We start from the raw sequence: 19,569 nt of genomic DNA, 5'->3' as shown, positions 1-19,569 counted from the left end.
TCGAGAGATTTCAAAACTTTATATTTATGAATGGAAAATTTATACATGTTTATTTGTGAAAATTCCTAGATTCATGAAATCTAGTGATTCATCATTTTACACTAAAAACGTGAATATGTAGATTTATGGGTAAGGGGTTTTACTCCTACGTAGGGGTGGCTCAATTGGCAAAGCCCAACGCTTCCACATAGGAGGTCAAAGTTTGAATCCCACGGGCCAAGGGCGAAGCCCCGTCTATATTAATTATATAAAAACCGCTTTGAGGATGTAGTTGTGGTGCGCGCAAACTGGCCCGGATGAACCTCATTTCCAAAAAAAAAAAAAAGAGTTATACATTTCAATGGAATTCCCTGAACTTCGACCTTTGAACGAGAATGAAGAGCTCTCTAGGCATTCCACAAATTCAGGTTAACCAAACTGTTAATTTTATGAATCATGACTTGATAGATTTGAAATCTCCAGATATTTGAAATCTCCTGATTCAAGTAACCAAACAGGCCCTAACAAAATTTGCTAATGAAATTTATCATTACACAAATTTAACAAATTTAAGAGAGATTTTAGGTGTTCTAGCCAACTTAATATATTCTTGGGCTGCTTGTGCTTTTCGTTTTTCATTTTGGGGTGTCCTTGAACTTTTCCCAAAAGGAGTTACACCTTAACTCTGGAGTTGCATGTAAAACTCTCGTAAAATGTCTATTAACTTGATGGATGATGCTTCAAATCTTTCTTCCATTCTATACAAACAGTTTGTTTATTGGAATAAATAGGGTGGACAAAAAGGGATAGAAAAGTATTAGTGTTTCCAATAAATTTCCAAAAGCTAACTTTGCTTGGTTTTAAGTGAAAAAATGAGCAGACAAACTTTCTCAAATTAAATAATTCATTTAACTTTTTCTTATGTATGCTAAAACAAAATCTCATCGAGTTTACATGTTTTATGTTTTTATTCATCTCTTATTTTCTTAAACCCTACGCAACTATTAAGGCTGCGTTTGTTTGCAAAGGTGGGGTGGGAAAAAAGGGGTAGGAAAAGAAAAAACACGTGGGTCCCATATATAGTGGGGTAAAAGACAAGGAGAAAGAAAATGAAAGGGTTTTATGGAAAAGTGATAGTGGTGGGTCCTCACTTTTTACTTTTTCAAACTTTCATACACAATCTCACTAAATATGTGGGGTTTTAAAATGGCTTGAGTGGGAAAAGTTGAGCTACTACATCACCAAGCAATTCTCATTTTCCCACTCCAAACAACCAAATAATTTACCATTTTAGGATTTAAGGGAAAAATAAAAAATCTACATTTTTTTCAAGAATTTTCCCACTTCAATTTTATTCCAGCAAACAAACGCAGCCTAATGGATTCCACATTCTACCTTTCTTAGATCCAAATCTTCTCCACTTAGACGGGGCTGTCCCTTCGCACGGTCATACCCCACCGGTCCGTCACAAACCTACTGTGATACACGGGCAGGTCCAATGTGAAGGAAAAGACAGTTATTTCGCTTGGACTTTAGTCAACTTCAATAATTAACGCTCATTTAATGTTTTTAGAATTTGTAGGACACCAATAAAACAAGCTACCCTTCGGCTATTGATGGTGTGGGATTTAAGGACGTGCTCGACTGCATTGACCGAAACAAAAATCAAAAAGAAAAAACAGGTGCGCCTGCGGCGCAGGTCCCATAATATGCAAAGGATATTATTTCGCAGGCCGTAATGGGCCTCATGATGAGCCCAGAGTGGGCCCAGGTCTATCTGATCACAAGTCTGTTGGACGGAAACGTTACCAAAAGAACAAAACCACCTAAGCTTTATTTGTTCCTTTTTTTTTTTTTTTTTTTCGGGTGCATTGTACTTTCTCTTTCTCAACGTTACAAATGGCATCTTTCTTCTTTTTTTTTCGCTTTTCATTTCTCATTATTAGTAATGTTTAAGATCAAGTTGAGCAACAATGAATATTACAAATGTGATGTGTTTAAAAATATTTTAGCCCTTAAATTCCTGTAAAATAGACTTCAGATGTGGCTTGACTATATTGTCAAGATGAAGGCTAAGTCGAAATGGATCACTACAAAACTCTGGCTAGTTCAAAAACTTAATTGAATAACGTTAATGTAATGGGAAAAATGATTCAGTTACCTCAGTTATGCATAAATCTTTTTTTTTTTTGGGAAAAGATAGCTTGTATTAAGACAAAAAAGTAAAATTACAATCTGAATTAGGTCCTACCATTGGCGTCGTCCCTAACAATATGAACGAGCATCTCAGGTAAGGACCCAGGAGTAAAGAAAATTTCAGGTACATAAGGGTGTAACCCCGCCAAAAAGTCAGCCCCCTTATTAAGTTCACGCACTGCATGATGAAAAACACAATTTTGGAAGCCCGCAGCCACCTCTTGGATAGAATTTACCTCTTATTATTAACCATTGGATTTGTTCATGATCCTTTCTTCGTAGCCGTTCGATCCTAAAACTGTTACCCTTCTTTCAGAGTTAATGGTAGTTTTATTTCGTGGACGTGTATCCCAAATTCCATGCGATCATGTTTCTTGTAACCGTTAAGATTTCTTCGCGCTTATTTAACTCACTGGTTCGAACTCTGGACCAGTCTCGACCGGATTTCTTGACCCGACCGTGTTGAACCTGGTTTGATGTTATTTTATCCTCATCAGGGTAAACAGTAATTTCACTAAAGTACAAGGGTTCTGGTATCAAGGCTATTTTGGGTATTATAAAATATTTCAGTGTTAGATGGGTTGATGTTATTGACAGTAATGTATCATCAAACTTATAATTATTAGTAATTGTAAGCTTAGCTGACAAGAACCTAATAAATTGCTTGTAATTGCAGGATTAATAAAGAGAGACCTAAGCAACCCAAGCAAGTGCATTGAGTGGTTAGACCCAATTAAAGAAATGTCAAACAACATATAAGGAGCCATTGGACATTCTCATGGTCGTCTTATACCAATGACCCCATGTAGTTGATGCTCTTTTTGTTTTGGCCAAAAAAAAGTCTTGATTTCAGCCATCTCTGGGACAGCCTTCTAATTAAAGAGAAAAGACACTGGCCTACTATTAATTACTACCTTGTACCAGTCACCAGATTAAAGCAGAAAAAGAGTACCATAGGTTTTAGGGAAAACTCTGAGTATTCTTTTTTTCCAAGAAATTAAAAAAAAAAAAAAAACCTTTATTCATAATAGGCTTAAACATAATAATAAAAAAAGCATAAAAATACAAGGTTTGATTCGAACCAATGAGCAAAAATTGTCCAACCTATCGTACATGTAATAAATAGGGTCATTCAGACTAAGGGATGGGTCAAACCCAATAAATCTTTAGAATAAGTGTTATAACAATCACAGCAACAATTAAGCACAATGGATACGATATACATATCCTCTATTATCAACTCCCAAAGAGGTGAAGACACACTACAAAGACGGAAACAAATACGTCACAAGAATAATAAGTTTTATGCTTAAATTACTATTATGGACTATTAGGCTCGTTTGTTTGCTGGAATAAAAGTGGGGTGGGAAAATTCTTGAAAAATGTGTAGATTTTTTACTTTTTCCTTAAATCCAAAAATGCTAGATTGTTTGGTTGCTTGGGGTGGGAAAGTGAGAGACATGTTTCATTAAATCAAGCAAACTTGTTTGGTGATGTGACAGTCCAATTTTCCCACCCCAAACCATTTTAAAATCTCACATATTTGGTGAGGCTTTGTGAGAAAGTTGAAAAAAGTAAAAAGTGAGACCCACTACTATTATTTTTTCACAAAATCCTTTCATTTTCTTTTCTTTCTCCCTCACCCCACTACACATGAAACCCACATGTTTTTTTTCCCACTCATTTTTTCCTACCCATGCTTGTTTGCAAACGCAGCGTTAGGTTTTTTATCTTTTTCAAAAATTACAGGGATCTATCCGTAATTAAGTAACATATGAAGGATGCAGTTGTAATCAAAATGTATACCATGACGTTTTCCCTTTTTTGTAGTTTGGTTTTGATTTTCAGAAATTCAATAGCCGCGGATTTGTCTTGTCATATTAACAGTTCATTCAAACAAAACCCATCATGAGTTTCATCATGTTCATGAACCAAAAAGGAGGACAACAAAATCTCTGCACCCAAAAATTAATTCTCTGATTTTCCATGTCCCGGTTTACCTAGACATGACGGGGTGTCAACTTACTATGTTACTGTTAATTTGGTACGGTAGGTAGTGCACTGAATTTCAAAACCTTATGTCAAAATTGTACTGTATCAAATTTATATGGTATAGTATAAAAAGAGAGAAGGTGGTGGCTTAAACCACCGTGTAAATTGCTTGGCTGAACGGTTCTAAGAATCCTACCATTAAACTTGGTGGAATTAAATATGAGTCGTCCATCATTAACAGTTCAGATTTAATTCAATTCATTTAATAGTATGATTTATTTACACAGCCGTTCAGCTACATTTATGCCATAAAAATATACTTTTAAAAAAAATTTAGTATAATTTTGGTTTAAAATCAGTATAACAAAAATGGCACAATTTGGTATATGGTACGAAATATTTTCAGTATGAAAAAACTCATTCTTCTAATGTTCTAATTTATAATGTTGTTACAATAAACTAATGTATTGACTAGAGCATATTAATGTTATTATTTTTCAATTTATTTTTCTTTTATTTTCTTGTTCTTTCCTAAAACTTTTTTTTCATTCAAAAGAACCAGCAACTACAAAATCTAGTAAAATAGTAAAGTACTGGCTAGAGACATTGTTTCTTTACGTTAGTAAGAAATAAAATTTTTTAGTTGAAATACGGTTTTCAACTCATGGGCTACTCTGGATCTGTATTTTTCACAAATAATGTCAAGATGGATTGCACTTTAAATTGGACCCAACCCAACCTGGATTAAGGGTGTCAACTGTCAAATTTGGTATACGGTACGGTATTCGATACATACTGATGATATGTTACCTAAGACCGTACCTATATCATACCGAATTCCAAAAAACGGTTTCAACACATATCATACCAAATTTGAAAATAGTGTGGTTTAAATGACACGGTTTGGTACAGTAAAACAATATCGCTACACAATTGACACCCTTGTGTCTATAACCTTACAAAAAGGCAAAAATGAGCAGAATTACTCCTATTTACATCTCACCCCCTCTCCACCCATCAATTACACACTCATACAAAAATATTTGACTTTAAAGGGGTCAACAGGATATAGTTTATCTTATTATAAAGTTAATGGTGTGACCTAACAATAGGTGATTGATTCATATGGTAGGTGTGTTTTTAGCACAACAGGGTGACAATTTCTACTGTAGATACATCAAGACTAAGAAAATTTTGGATTCAAATCTATATATCTCCACACCTTCTCGTATCTTAAGACTTGAAAAAAAAAAAAAAAATTGTCAATGCAGATTAGTAGAGTGGTAAGATCCATACTTCTCAGTGGAGAGGTCATGGGTTTGACCCTTGCAGATGATAAGCATCCCCTGAAGATGTAATCAAGGTGCGCGCAAGCTGGCCCGGATGAACCTCAGATACCAAAAGAAAAAAACTTGAAAAAAAAAATGATTCATGTAACACATGGACCATCCATCGAAGGAGTAGGAGAAAGGTTCAAAATTTGAAATCTTAGGGTTAGGTTAGGTAAAGTAAGAAAAAAGATGGAACAACTGTGATTATAGAAAATTGGGTTACAACTTTGGCACCCAAAGTTGGTGCTGACACATGACTGCATGAGGGAGAGAATCTTTAACCCCTTTGAATACAGACAAACGAAACATTTGTATCACTAAATACCATTCTTGGAAATCAATTTAACACAATCACCTATTTTCGTTCCTTGGGAACTAAAAAACATAGTTACGGACGACTTCTCACTTTTTATTATTCCTTGTCTTTATAGTCTTCTTTTAATCAAATATTAATATGTTCTCTGTTTCTTTTGACTTTTAGTTTTAGGAATCCGGAAATTTGAAGACAAACTACTAACCTGACTTCCCGAAACCCTATAAGGAAAAGCTTTTAACGTTCTTGCTTAATTAACTTGCCACGTGTAAAATGTTCCAGAACTCGGTCGGGTCACCCGGTAGATTCGGGCTATTCCTAACTGATTTAAGACCCGAATGGAAGCAACGGCGTTAGAATACGACAAAGTGGGTTGCCGACATTTGCCGTTAAACATCACAATCTCCGTCTTTATTCTGTATTAAAACTTTGACGGAGGTTGACGCTTTGCGTGGTCTTTGCGACTCCTGTATAACGGCAACCGCCAGTTGGCTCTGAGTTCCGCCGTCTGCTATAAATACGTGCTTTGTTCTTCTCTTTCTCTTCCTCTCTGACTCATCGACACTTCAACAAATCTCTCTCTCTCTCTCTCTTGCTCTGCAAGTGTGTTGTGAACATTCCATGGCTGGTTGAGTAACGAGCAAGTAACCTTGTTATTTTGGCAATGGCGAGGAAAGATCAGACAGAGAAGAATCGAGAGAAAGTAAAAGCTGTTATTGAGTTGCTGAAGAAACAAGCTCCGCTCACAGTAAGACAGGTGACATGAACATTTCACTTTTTATGTTTTGATGTTGTTGTCTATATTGCCAGATTAGTTTCTTTTCGTCTTATTTCTTTGTTCCCGGCGGGGATTGCCGTTCGAAAAGGCTTGCTTGGTTTTCATTTTCATACATGAAGGTTCGGAATTTTAGGTTATGCTTTGAATCTGTTTTCTCTGATGAATTGAACCTTTGTGTTGCTATTTTTGTTTAAACATGTAGGAAAAGTTTTGCAACTATGCTTGTGTTGGACTATTTCTAAAAGCAAAAGGAGATAATGTGAAGAAAACAGCGAAGCATTTAAGAGCATGTCTTTCTTGGAGAGACAGCATCGGAATTGGTATAATTTCGTCTTCTTCCTGCAAAATCTTCGTTCCCTATCTTCGAATGTTCAAACTTCAAACTAGTTGTTTAGAGAACTCCTCCATTTGAATTCTTAGTTTTGCCTCTGCATCTCTTCTGTACAGTTCACACCTTCTCTTACTTTTTGAATCTTTCTTTTTGCTTTTCTTTTTTTTAATCCTCCACCAACGACAACTGTTACTTAATTTAAAAAAAAAATAAATATATAAAATTATTCTAAAGTGAAATTCCTGTTTCTTTTTGTTTTGCCTTTTGTTGGTGGGAGCAGAATACTTGATTGCAGACGAGTTTTCTGCTGAGCTTGCAGAAGGATTCGCCTATGTTGCTGGTCATGATAACGAGTCCAGGCCGGTTGTGGTAACTGTCGCTCTCTTTCCGTCCCACATAATGAACACCTACAACTGCTCTTTACACCAAATTAGTTGCCTTCCGTAATTCGTTTTAACCTCTACAGATTTTCCGTATCAAACAAGATTATCAGAAGTTTAATTCTCAGAAACTGTGAGTATAAAAATGAATCTTAACCTAATTTTTTAAAATTTTTCAATGAAAATACCATCTAATGAGCTGCATGTTTCATCTCTTTAGGTTTATGCGTTTATTGGTTTTCACACTTGAAGTGGCCATCGGAACCATGCCTAAAAACGTCGAACAGTTCGTCCTTCTCTTCGATGCTAGTAAGTCACTCTTCTATGCTCTCTTTTCAAAGATCAATTGTAACATGCTTTCCTAAAAATATGAGATTCCAAGAAAGTGATTGGAAAATGAGAATCAAGAAGGGGTTCATTATGAGATTTTTTTCTGAGCCACCAAATAAAAGAAGAACATGGCAGGGGTTCCTCGTAAGAGATTGTCGGAGAACCGGCACGGCGAGCTGCACATGTTTTCTTAAGTTTAGGAGTTTTCATTCCTAACAGAGAGAAATGCCTGCCCCTCAGAAATTGCCGAGATGGTAGGGATAAAGATGGAATTTGAGTCGTATAAGATACGGACAACCGGCTATTAATTGAGATTAAGACTTGTAGAACTTTTTTTTATTGTTTTTTCTTTTTTTGAGTGATCATTGAAGATTTCTTTTTCCTTTAAAAGAGACATTTTCTTCCAGTACTGTAAGGTAGGGTAGGACTCAGGAGAAGAAATAGACTGGAAAAAATTGCCATTTACTGATATAAAACGCGTGCAATTGCAGGTTTTTACAGATCAGCTTCTGCTTATATGAATTTCTTGCTCGCATCATTGAAGATCGTTTCGGAATACTACCCTGGACGGCTGCACAAGGCCTTCATCATCGACCCTCCCTCTCTTTTCTCCTACCTGTGGAAGGTATATACCGTTCGCCAGCTTGATGTATCCTATCTCGGGGTATATGTGTCATTTTCACAAAGTCTGAGATTTTGTTTCTGTGGTGCGTTCTGTAGGGTGTTCGTCCGTTTGTTGACCTATCGACGGTGACGATGGTGGTGTCATCACTTGACTACGAAGAATCGGAAGACGATGATTTCTCCTCATATCCACGAGCTTCCTCGCTGCGGTTCGATCCTTCATCGATTCCCTCAACGGGTAAGATCAGCAGTTCGTGCTCCACCAGGTTCGCCTTCACGGTCTCTCAGCATTCGGATTCTCTCAAGCCATGGTACCTCAGCTTGAAGGACACGTCAGCATCTTCAACCAGCACCGCAAGCAGCCCATCTGCATCTCTTGTGGGCCCCGCCATTTCCCCACTGAACGCCCGTTCATTTTCGTTCGCATCACCGGCTGCCAGAACGCCACGTTGCAGCACCCCCGGTCCAACCAGGAAGAAGACGAATCAGTGCTTCACTTCAACCCCATTGCCACAAAGAGTTAGCAATAACAATGGCAATCCGAGAACACCGAAGCCATCGTTCCTTCAATCCCCAGCTATGTTCTTCAGGAAAGATAAAGATTGCCACGTCGTCAGCCGAACAGAGAAGAGCCGAGAATCCTTTCTACCATTCCTGAGATTCTACAGGAGGCCATATGATGAGATGGATTACAGATCAAAGATGAAGCCACCACTGGGCGGGCTCATCTCCATCGTCTCTCCCCATATCAAGAACCGCCACCACATGTCACAATCTCAGAGGTTCTAGAAGCAAAAGAGTACATATAATAAATAATTAATCATTATTAATCATAGTTAATAACCATACCATCAACACTAAATTAAGCTGAGACAACGTCCTCAGCGGGGTATGAAATGGTGTGCATTGTTGTCTGATTTTTCGGCATTGGGTTTGGTCTCTCTCTCTCTCTCCCTCTGCCATTAAAGGAAGTCAAAGTCTACACTTCGGGGTTCGCCGGAGAGTTGAGATATTGGAAGAAACACAGCGTGGTCGGAACGGTGAACATGGCATCGGAAATCAGTAAGCGCGAGAGCCAAGTCAACAAGAGCAGCAAGGTGAAATCTGCTTGGTTTTGATAAATCAATTTGCAATCATGTTATTTATTTTGACTTTTGTGATTAATTACTCTAGGAAATCTATGTAGCTTGTTTCGTAACTTGTTAATAATGAAAGATTAAAATTCCTACTCCCTAGCTCCTTTAATCGAGATGGAAGTTCACGTTAAATTTCTTTTTCTTTTCTGATAAATTTGTTTGGACTTGACGGTGGTGGAACTTGGAACTTGGAAGAAGAAGAAGGTGGGGGGAGTAGGAATATGTGTCGTGTTTTGTAGTTCGTGAAGTCAAAGTAGCTTGGAAACTGAAACATACACACGGGTGGGTAAGTTGGGGTTTTGAAATGTCAATTTTCAAGGTTTTTGTTTGTTTTTGGGCTGTCTTAGTCTGGAATCTGGAGCTTTCATTATCATAGTCCATAGACAGTTTGCGTATTAATGGCCGTATGGACCGTATCAATTGTGCCAATTGAAATTACAAGATTAGACATTATTATCTCAACAAAAAATGATTAGGCCCCATTAGGTTTGTTGTAAGACACATTTCTTTTCTGGAAAAAAGGGTTCTGTAAAAAAAGAAATGAATGGGACAAGGAAGAAACTTTGAGTTTATGATTTTTTAAAATCTTATGTTTCGATGTCAAAAAGACAAAAATGTCTCATAAATAAAAATGTTACTGTACAACCCCCTTAATTTCTAGACAAACTAGTATAATCTCTTTTGAACTTGGAGTTAATTGTTTCATGGAAAAAGTTAAAGGTAATTAGAATTTATAAGGGACCCTTCCAATCCCATATCACTTGCCAACAAGTTCATTTTTTTTTTTGTTGTCAATGCAGGGTTAGTAGAGTAATAAGATCCATATTTCTTGGTGGAGAGGTCATGGGTTTGACACTTGCAGACGACAAAGTTCCTTTTGAGGATGTAATTGAGGTGTGTGCAAGTTCGGCCGGATGAGCCTCAAACATATAAAAAAAAAAATTTCATTTTTTTTAATAAAAGCTTAGCATCAAGTAAGAAGACCTTATATATAATTTTAATTTACATCTTAAAAGAAGAAAAAAAAAATTATAAAGAAAACTATTCTAGAAGTGGAAGTCTCCCCTCTCCATGTGTGACATTGGGGTTCCAAGGTGCTTTCTAGTCTCTTCAAACTTATGAGAGTCAACGTAGATTGTGATCGAGGTCAAACCGTCAAGTTTGTTCAAGTTGAGGTGTCGAATTAAATTCAAACTTTAGTACAATACTGTCATATTGAATATCAAACTTTAAACTTTATTTTGCATATCTTTAATTTTAGCAAATCACTTATTGTAACATAGATGATTTGCTATATTTATGTTTACCGAAAAAAATTAGCTATATCTAATGTATATCTTGCATTTTAAGTCGTTTTCTCATTTATGGTAGTGGGTCAAGAAGGTGGGTGCCAATATGAAGGAGGAGAACATGAGTGGTGGAAACAAGGAAATCGAAAAGTCCAAAATATTGTCTTTTACCCATTCCAAATGTCATCTTCATAAGAGCATCCAAGAAAATACAAGAATCAAAATGGAATAAGCTTGCTAATATATAAGAGGTTAAATTGAAAAGAAGAAACAAGTAAAAATTAAATTGATGAATGTTAAGAAACAAACGAATAATCCCCAAAACCTGTGATAGCAGCTGAGGAATCATTTGCTAAATGAATAGAAGAGGGGTGGGGGTGTGTGGAAGAAAAAATAAATAAGAATGGATCTGAAATCATTAGAGTCATGCTACCGATGTCAATATTCCACATAGAAGATGTTGGGAAACAAGAAGGGCAATATGTGCAACATGGGAATGGAAATGAATAATACTGTTAGGAAACAATGACAGAAGAAGTTGTTAAACTTGATCAACAACTAGAGAATGCAACACTTGTGGCAGATTTGAATGGAGGATCGGTTTCTATGAGTAAGAAAGCAACATTGAGTATTAGGCTGATAATGTTGGGTTTGGGTGTCTTGTATTCTGTGGGTCCATGTAATTATGGTTTTGGTTGTGTTTGTAATTGAAACAGGGTTTGGGTTAATTACTAGTACTGGGGTAAAACTTTAATTACATTGGGATAAGGGTTTTAGGTTTCCCTATAAATAATATATGTGGGATAACCTATAGGTATCAATCTCTATAAGAGATTGGAGAATCAATCCTTGTAGGGGATTGGGGTCCCAATCCTGAGGATAAGGATTAGAGGCAAGCAAAGAGTAACACTTTGTGGGTGTGAGAGTGATTTATGGTTTCCTCAAAATAGTAAAACTATTTTTCTCTTTGGTGGACGTGGTTGTGCATCCATTATCCCTAACAAGTGGTACCATGTCAAGTTTAGATTTGAATAAATATTGGTATGAATGTTATTGAGAAATCAATGTATAAATGCATTAATGAAATCTCGATAAGAAACCGATCTACCCAAGATAGAAGAATTACAACAAAATATTACAATAAGTATACCACTTAAAAATGTTAGATACGTACCAATATACTTGTATTCGAATTAGTGACTTCCTAATATAAAAAATATGCAAAATGAGATAAAATAACATAATTAGTTAGCTTTGCTTTTTTCTTTTCTCTTTTCTCTTCAGAGGAATTGGTAGCTTCATATTATGGGGTAGGGACAATCATATCAAATACAAGGAGCATCGAACTTATAATCTCTTCATTATGAAGCGTCAATCATTATCGACTGAGCAACCCTTCAATTGTAAGCATATTTCATTCCTTATTACTTAAGGGGGTTTTGTCTCTTAGGGTCTCAAAAACTTAGTGGGGTTGTACCCGCTTCTTTTTTTTTTTGGTTGGGGGGGGGGGACTGAGGTTCATCCAGGCCAGCTTGCATGTACCTCGACAGACTTGACTTTAGTGCTGTGCAATTAATGCGCCGCACTATGTTGTGATCGAAATTTCAATCTCGACTGTTCATTTCTCAAAAGTGTGAACACACTTTTCAGAAATGAACGGTCGAGACCTCAATCTCGACTATTTGCTTTCACACACTTTTCGGAAATGAATGGTCGAGACCTCAATCTCAACTATTTACTGTAGATGTGCAGCATATTAATTACGCAGCACCCAAACAATTTTCGCACCTGAAGTACATCCTTGTGGGAGGGGGGAAATTTTAGTATGAATCTTGCCATTCTACCAACCGGCCACGTGGTTGTAAAGATTCAATAGTTTGGCTCAGGGCCACCACTGTATCGAGGACTTGACTCTCTCTCTTCATCTTCAAGAGTCAATCTTGATCTTCCTACCTAGTAGCAGTTGCCTGCGAACCCATTAGTTCTGTAACGAGTAAGAAATGTCTCAACAAGCTCTTCTTGGCGACGCATGGATTCGAGAAGCCCAAGAGGCTTCAACGTTGATTGAAGAAATGGAGAGTAGAATCAGATATCAAAACCCTGGACAAAGTCTGAGAGACAGTGCTCGCTGGAAGCTTTTGGAGCTTGGACCTAAGCTCGACCGTTTGGAATCCCTTCTTCACAACCCGCCTTCGAAACCAATTTTGTATGGTCTTTTTTTATTTTCTCTTGGTTTTGTATCTTGCAAGTGATGTTCCTGGCCTCGCTTGTTGACAACTGAATTTGATTGTTAAGTAGGTTTCCTGTTGCGGTAAATTATTCTATCGATTCTATGGATTGATGGGCTTCCAATGTTTTGATGTTTGAAAATTCTCATCAATTTTACACCTTAAAAAGGGAGAAATGTTAAAATGAGTTGGATGTTGCTTGAATTTAGACCAATGTGTGTTTTGATGGCTGAAGTGTCGTTCTCTAGCATGTGATTGCTTAAAATTCTCTTTGAGGTTATACTTTTCTGGTTCTTTCCAAGCTTTGGCTTATTGATGCATGTCGAATTCTGTAGCCAGAAAGAAGATTAACTAGTTTGTAAAATTATCCTTTGATTTTCTTTTATACAATCTGAGGTTAAAAAGATGGAAAATGAAGTAGAATTATAGTGATAAATCTGCAGGACCGATCAAGATCTGGATCTCCGACAAAACATGCTATCCGACCTTCAGCTAAGGACGAAGGAAATGGCTCTTGAGTCTCTACAGATTACAAGTCGCAACCAGGTGCGATACTGTGATTCATTGTGATTATTATTGTTATTATGTGATATTAATCATTCTTGAACAGAAAACAATAATCTCAGGAGAAGACCTACTGAAATTGTTCAATTGTCACGAAGACCCATTTTTAAAATTTTGGAATTTATTGATGGTTGTGTTGATTCGGTTGTATATTCCACTTATCTTCAGTCTGTCCTTTTAATGTATCTTATTAATTAAGAAATTGTCGCATCAACCATTCAAAAGATGAAGGGGGACAGAAAAGCTTAAAAGATCCTACTATGGTTTTGGCTCTGTATTCCAGTCAGATTGAAAATTTTCTGATTTGCTGATAATTATTTTATCAGCTCCCGACATTTCTTTTTGGTTAATGAATTTTTTCATTCATCCAATAAAATATTATTTTATCAGCTGAAAACCCATCGCATGATCCTCAACCTATGGTACTAGTTTCCATTTAAATCATTAAAGTACTTGATTTTGCTAATCTAGTATGCCGGATCATTTGTTCTCTACTGTTAAGGTCTTAGTATTTGCATCTACTTTTTTATACAGTCCTGGAAGCTTGCCTGCTAAAGCTGTTGAAGATCCTGCAAAATTGACTAGCAGCTATAGCCAAGGTATTCTTCAACATCTCTTAGTTCTACTGTAGATGCTCAAAATGCAAATTGTCTAAATCTGCTGATACCAATTGTGCAAGTTTTAAGGGAGAACCTAAAAAATGTGCTAATTTTCCACAGGAACTACCTGGTGTAGCTGACTTCTTAGATTGTATGGTATTCAAGTTTCAACTGAAAAAGGCAACCCCCACCCCAGATGCCTGTTCAGATATCTTCTTAGTCACCCATTTCTTCATCTCAATTTAAAATTTGCATTTTTCCAATTGGTGGCCATTAGATTTTTAAGCACCAACTCATAGGCTTCAAAATCTATTCTTTTTCCTCACTGTGATTTGTCCTGTTGGTTTATGAACGGTGAAGAGAAGGATTTAACGTATCCTTAGGTCCCAAATATACTGTTCCTCATTGTTTTTGGATGAAATAAAAAATTCATTAACCAAAAGAGAGGGGGGGGGAAGGAGAGTATGACGCTTAAGCAAAGGGCAGCACCCGTGGTTCCTCCTTTTTTTGGGAGTATAGTATGTTTACTGATTTTTCTTGTGAAAAATGCTGTGTCTAGTGAAAATTCAATCTCTTAATGTATCTATAGACCACCACATTAATATGGGTAAACTAGGTAAGCATATCTGGCTGTTCTATCATCCTCAACTGATCATCCTGTTATATGTCAATCACATCTGGCTCATCACTATCCAGGCTGCCAATCCAGCTAGCCACACCTTGGGAGGTAGCCCAAAACTGGGGTGAAGGTTTTATAAATGAGTGGTAAGAAATGTATTGTTCATCTTTTTTGCTCTCTCCATGTGCCTTCTGGTCTAGAGCCAGACATCTTTAGTGTACATGGCTTTGTATCTGGAAAATTATGTGATCCATTTATTGTTGATGGTTCATAATACTTCTTTTCCCACCTTTTTGAGCTAATTTAGTAAAATGGATCTGTTGGGAGAGTTAGCTTTTATCCTTCACTCTCCCACATGAGCAATGAACAATTTTTAGCTTTATCTCTAAATAACTGTAACTGCTACTGTAAATAATTTCATTTTCTAGAAACTGAATATAAGATGATCTCCTTGTCTTGCTTCGCTTGTCATCATAGGTGCAATAGCCCTATGGAACTCCGATGACTTGATAGGGGATTATGAGTGGTGGTATCAGTCCTTCCTTTGAAAGACATTGATTTGATAGATGCAGCTTTTATTAATATATGTGCATGAAAAAGTCTCCTAAGAAAAAGAAGAAAAAGAAACCAAAAAGCGTGGCCTGTTGGCCCTTTTCTCTCTCATGGGTTTGCAGTGTCTTTAGCTCTTTCCCTTTGTTTGGGGGTGTGGACGGGCCCCTTTTTTTTAAAAAAAAAAAAAAAAAAAAAAAAAAAAAAAAATATATGTGCATGAAAACAAAAATATTGAAGTTGGGAAAAGGAAGGTGGAAAATGGCAATATGTGGGTGGTGATGCTTTGGTAAATAAGTTGCTAATCCATGCCTTGAGTTGAGAATTTTGGTTGCTTCTGTGCAAAAAGGATTTTCTTACTTTTCTTTATTGATCTTTTTTTTTTTCTTTCTTCCATTTGGACTCGTACCATTCTGTTGCAGATGACAGAAAGGCTTCGTTCTCTAAGCAAGAACATGAACTGCTGGTTTCTCTTGTGGTAGGTTTCTATCATCAATGTATATTTGAGGTTTAAGATATTAATCAATTTTCACAGTAGGGTTTTGACCCTGCAATTATGTCCCTTTCAGAAAGATGATGCAACCAGAAACCAATTGCAGGTACTCTGCAGTTTCCATACAAGATAAAATCTTCTGGTAGTCTTTCGTTTGTCACTTTCTGATCAATTCCTGTTCATGAGCAGAGAAGAACATTCAATTCCCTTGGTTGGAAAGAATGGATTTGGAATCTTTGCCAGGTCGTCTTCCTGCTGTTGGCAGCCAGTGCAGTTCTGCTTGTTGTGGTCATTGTTTGTTCAATAATCCAACCCACTTGAAAAACTGCAAGTTGAAAGTTGATTCTTATGGAGAAGCATTTGTTCAATTCATCAGGGGAGTATCAAATAGCCAGACAAAAGAACGAATTAAATGTCATCGCTTGTGTTTAGCATTTGCAGCTGGGGTCAGAGAAGCCACCTGAGAAGAACTGTATGATATCTATCTTCTCCTGATGGATATGAGAAGTAGTATCTTCATTGGAAGGTGGAAGCTTTCCTTTTACATTCCTTTTGATATATACTCGTCATGGATGCTTGTCAACTTGGATGTTGGAGAGATCAGTATTTAGAATTACCAATAGAATGTATGAAGTAGTCAAACAAGGAAAATGGGATTTTAGGGGGGCCAAGGGGGGGGGGGGGGGGGGGGGAAAGGGGGTGGGAAAAAAAACCCCTCTTAGGGGGGGGGGGGGGGGGGGGGGGGGGGCCCAAAAAAAAAAAAAGGGGGGGGGGGGGGGGGGGGGGGGGGGGGGGGGGGGGGGGGGTGTATGTCTTCCTCCTCCTTCCTCTTCTTCTTTCCCCCCCCCCCTCCTTTTGGGTGGGAGGTGGAGATGATGTACAAAATGTTTCATGTTGTTACTTTTGGTATTGTATTTCTAACTGTTACCAATATTAATTGTGATCCTAGTGAAGTTGCTTGGAGTGGAGAAGATGACGTACAAAATGTTTCATGTTGTTACTTTTGCTATTGTATTTCTAACCGTTACCAATATCAATTGTGATCCTTGTGAAGTTGCTTGATAGCCTGTTATGATTATCTAAACAGTGCCATTTGGGGTAGGAATCACTCCTGCAGCAGTGATTTCACTTTGCTTAATGTGCGTGTCATTGTCAGTGCAGCCCAATTCAGGAAGGGGTGCATTTGAGAATTTGCAGTGAAGTGACTCCAAAACTTACAACGATCAAAAGCCTTTTCAGTGGTTATGATATGGACTTGAATTTTGCATCACTCACCCAAAAGGGGGGGGGGGTAGGAGTCACAAACTACATATCCGGTCAGTGTTGATCAAGATACGGTTGGGGTACTAAATGTTGGAATCAAGCCTCATCAAGGTTAAGTCAGAACTCAAAACTGGAGCAAAAACCAGAGGCTTACCATCTGAACCAATTGACCCAGTTTATCGCTCAATAAATAAATCTGGTTAGGTGGAGATTTTTCTTCACTTCTCTAGAGAAGAAGATCAGAGCCTCAGAGCCTCAGAGAGATGGTGCTTTTGACTTCATTGTCAGAGTGAATTCATTTGTGATCGTCACTTTGTTTTTATGAATTTCTAGAAAGAAATATATTCATATTATCAAACCCTATGGAGGCTTCTCTTTTAAATTTTGATCTACTAACTTCCACAGCAATTTTTCTATCCAATAAACTTGCTTAAAGGAAAGGGATAAAAACGCTTCAATAAGGAAATTCGTGACCTCCTGATTTTCGTCAGACTGGGTAAGGTATGAATCTCTAGGATCCTCACAGCTTCTGGAGTTAAATAAATTTGAATAAGAGTTCATAACTGTATCACTGTAGAGGCTTTCGTGCAACCATTGCCACTCTTACTTGTATGATTTCTAAATAAATCCATTTACCCCAAAATCTCCCCCCCCCTCCTACAATAAAAAAAATAATAATTTCAGAGTACAACACTTTGATTAAAATTTAAGTCCTTGTAGGAAAAGTAGACTCTAGAGATTTCCTTTACTTGACACACAAGAAGGATTCAAAAAGGGAAAACAATTAAGAAAGTCCTCCTTGTGGGGATGTGTACATATAAAGTTCATCAAAGGCTATTGTAGCAAACGAAGTATGTAGCTTCTAGTTCAAGCACAGGGAGTTAGACCAAAAAAAAAAAAAAAAAAAGTTCAAGCACAGGGAGTGTTAGTATAGTTAGGGATATTAATCATACACCACACAAATGGTAAACAGAGGAGTATTCTGAAGTGTAAAAATGACTGAAAGAGGTTGGCCACTACTAGAAGGTAAAGAGATAATGAGGTAGTGACAAAGACTTTGCACCAAGAGTAAAATGTTTTACTCATGATTGGTCTGCAAAAATAGTGATTCAGCCTTCACCCTTGTCTAAGCAAACCTACAGTTTCTTTCACTCTTAACTTCTCTCTATTTCCTTCCCACTCTCACCCACCATAAACATTTCACCAAATGGGTTGGCTGCAATCCCTCTTCTCCCCATTGAAGAAGCTCTGGGTTCGTCTGAACTCAGCCCACAAAAAGAGTAAATCCTAATTCCTACCCCATCTTGCTTCTCTTTTTTCCACATTTCAGGTTCACCTGGAAACAGCTGTTATGTGCTTTTACGATTTTTTGCAGTTCTTTACATGCTCTTCTTTGATTATTCTAATCCATGCCACATTCTCCTCCCTTCTATTAGTTTTTGTTTTTATTCTATTTGAGCTGTATATTAAACCAAATTGCAGTCTCTGTCTCTCTCTGTGTCTCCCCACTTGTTGGTTTTGAGTCATTGTAAGCTCTTCTTTCTCTATTTATCAACTTCCCTTTTAACTGGATTTTGTTTTGTTTTGTTCTTCTTTCTCAGGTAGAGGAATATACATTCTGTATGAGGATGTCAAGTCCTGCCCCTGTGAAGATGTGCATGTCCTCTGGTCAATCTTGGTGGATCAAACACACCTGCCTTACCAGTTACCATCAAAACAGTGAGGCCTAGAAGACCTGCAAAGAAACTACATGAAGGAGGCATTGTGTACATATAATACATACTTGAAATATCAAACATGCTCATTTGTATTGGCTTCTTTCCTCTTCTCCCCATTCACCACCTTCTTCTTTTCTTTTATTTGCAAATTTTCCATGTTCTGTAATTAGAATTTTAGCAGATGAGCATCTTATAAAAGATTTTCTTTGCCTCTCAAATCTCCAAAAGCTTTCTTTTTTCCCCTCCAGAACACTCCTCATGAATATGAAATGTTAATTCATGCTACCCAATGTTAGTCTTGAAGCACATTTCTGGAGAAACATTAAGAAGATGGACTTCTTTATTCTTTCACATATTCAACAGGTTCCAAGTGCAAGCTTTTGAGTAACAAGCTTAATGGGATTCAATTGAATTTGAAGACCTCCAGGGTGTTTCCATTGATTCAATTCACACAGTGGAAGTCCTAAAAAGAAGCCAATTGTTTCTTTACATCTGCAATACTGCTTGATGCTCCTGCTAGGCCACCTGGGTCTTTGTCTTTTGCTATTACTGCAGGGTTTTTGCTTGGTTTCTCCTCCCTGGAAACTCAAAACAATGAAGGTTGTACATGGAAATTCAAAAGGGTGCTACAGTATAATGGATGGGGACTTGCAAAAGTGATCAAGATGTTTAACATTATGATTTTACTCCATAAATAAGTGAAAGCTCGATCTACCCAAAAAAAAGAGAAAAGAGAAAAGAAAAATGAAAGAGAGGAAGCGAGAAGGGATTTTGCTGCACAATAAATGTGCACTGACTGTAAACCCCAAAAGTGCTGTCGTCTCGGATCAAGATCTCAGTCGAGATTTTCAATCTTG

The 19,569-nt window shown here is 37.3% G+C and overlaps 1 protein-coding gene and 1 long non-coding RNA gene across 4 annotated transcripts; both read left to right on the top strand.

Moving 5' to 3' along the window:
• Positions 1-6,331: 6,331 nt before the first annotated feature.
• LOC149003449 (uncharacterized) lies at positions 6,332-9,628 on the top strand. The gene is made up of 7 exons (XM_089138578.1): positions 6,332-6,568; positions 6,792-6,909; positions 7,201-7,289; positions 7,387-7,433; positions 7,521-7,609; positions 8,122-8,255; positions 8,351-9,628. Exons 1-7 carry the CDS (start codon positions 6,476-6,478, stop codon positions 9,041-9,043), a joined length of 1,263 nt encoding a protein of 420 aa, XP_088994704.1. The 5' UTR covers positions 6,332-6,475; the 3' UTR covers positions 9,044-9,628.
• A 2,910-nt stretch (positions 9,629-12,538) lies between these two features.
• On the top strand, positions 12,539-16,358 carry LOC149003448 (uncharacterized). 3 transcript variants are annotated; one of them, XR_016170095.1, is made up of 6 exons: positions 12,539-12,885; positions 13,337-13,453; positions 14,006-14,070; positions 15,661-15,716; positions 15,808-15,837; positions 15,921-16,358. It is a non-coding gene; the product is annotated as an uncharacterized LOC149003448 (long non-coding RNA). The 3 variants fall into 3 exon arrangements; XR_016170094.1 differs by having other exon boundaries at positions 12,542-12,885; positions 13,351-13,453; XR_016170096.1 differs by having other exon boundaries at positions 12,539-13,453.
• The last annotated feature ends 3,211 nt before the right edge of the window (positions 16,359-19,569 follow it).

The sequence above is a fragment of the Hakea prostrata genome, chromosome 10, assembly GCF_041222555.1.
Source record: "Hakea prostrata isolate BN-2017 chromosome 10, UWA_Hpros_2, whole genome shotgun sequence".
Lineage (NCBI taxonomy): Eukaryota > Viridiplantae > Streptophyta > Magnoliopsida > Proteales > Proteaceae > Hakea > Hakea prostrata.
The sequence above is the reverse complement of the archived record's forward strand: the minus strand, read 5'-3'. Positions and strand labels throughout refer to the sequence as shown.

What these genes read in the sequence shown, in the direction of transcription:
- LOC149003449 (XM_089138578.1), top strand. Translation starts at nt 6,476, where the DNA reads ATGGCGAGGAAAGATCAGACAGAGAAGAATCGAGAGAAAGTAAAAGCT. An exon ending in ACGAGTCCAGGCCGGTTGTG is followed by an intron (nt 7,290 to 7,386) that starts GTAACTGTCGCT and finishes TAACCTCTACAG; the next exon opens with ATTTTCCGTATCAAACAAGA. An exon ending in AAGTTTAATTCTCAGAAACT is followed by an intron (nt 7,434 to 7,520) that starts GTGAGTATAAAA and finishes TCATCTCTTTAG; the next exon opens with GTTTATGCGTTTATTGGTTT.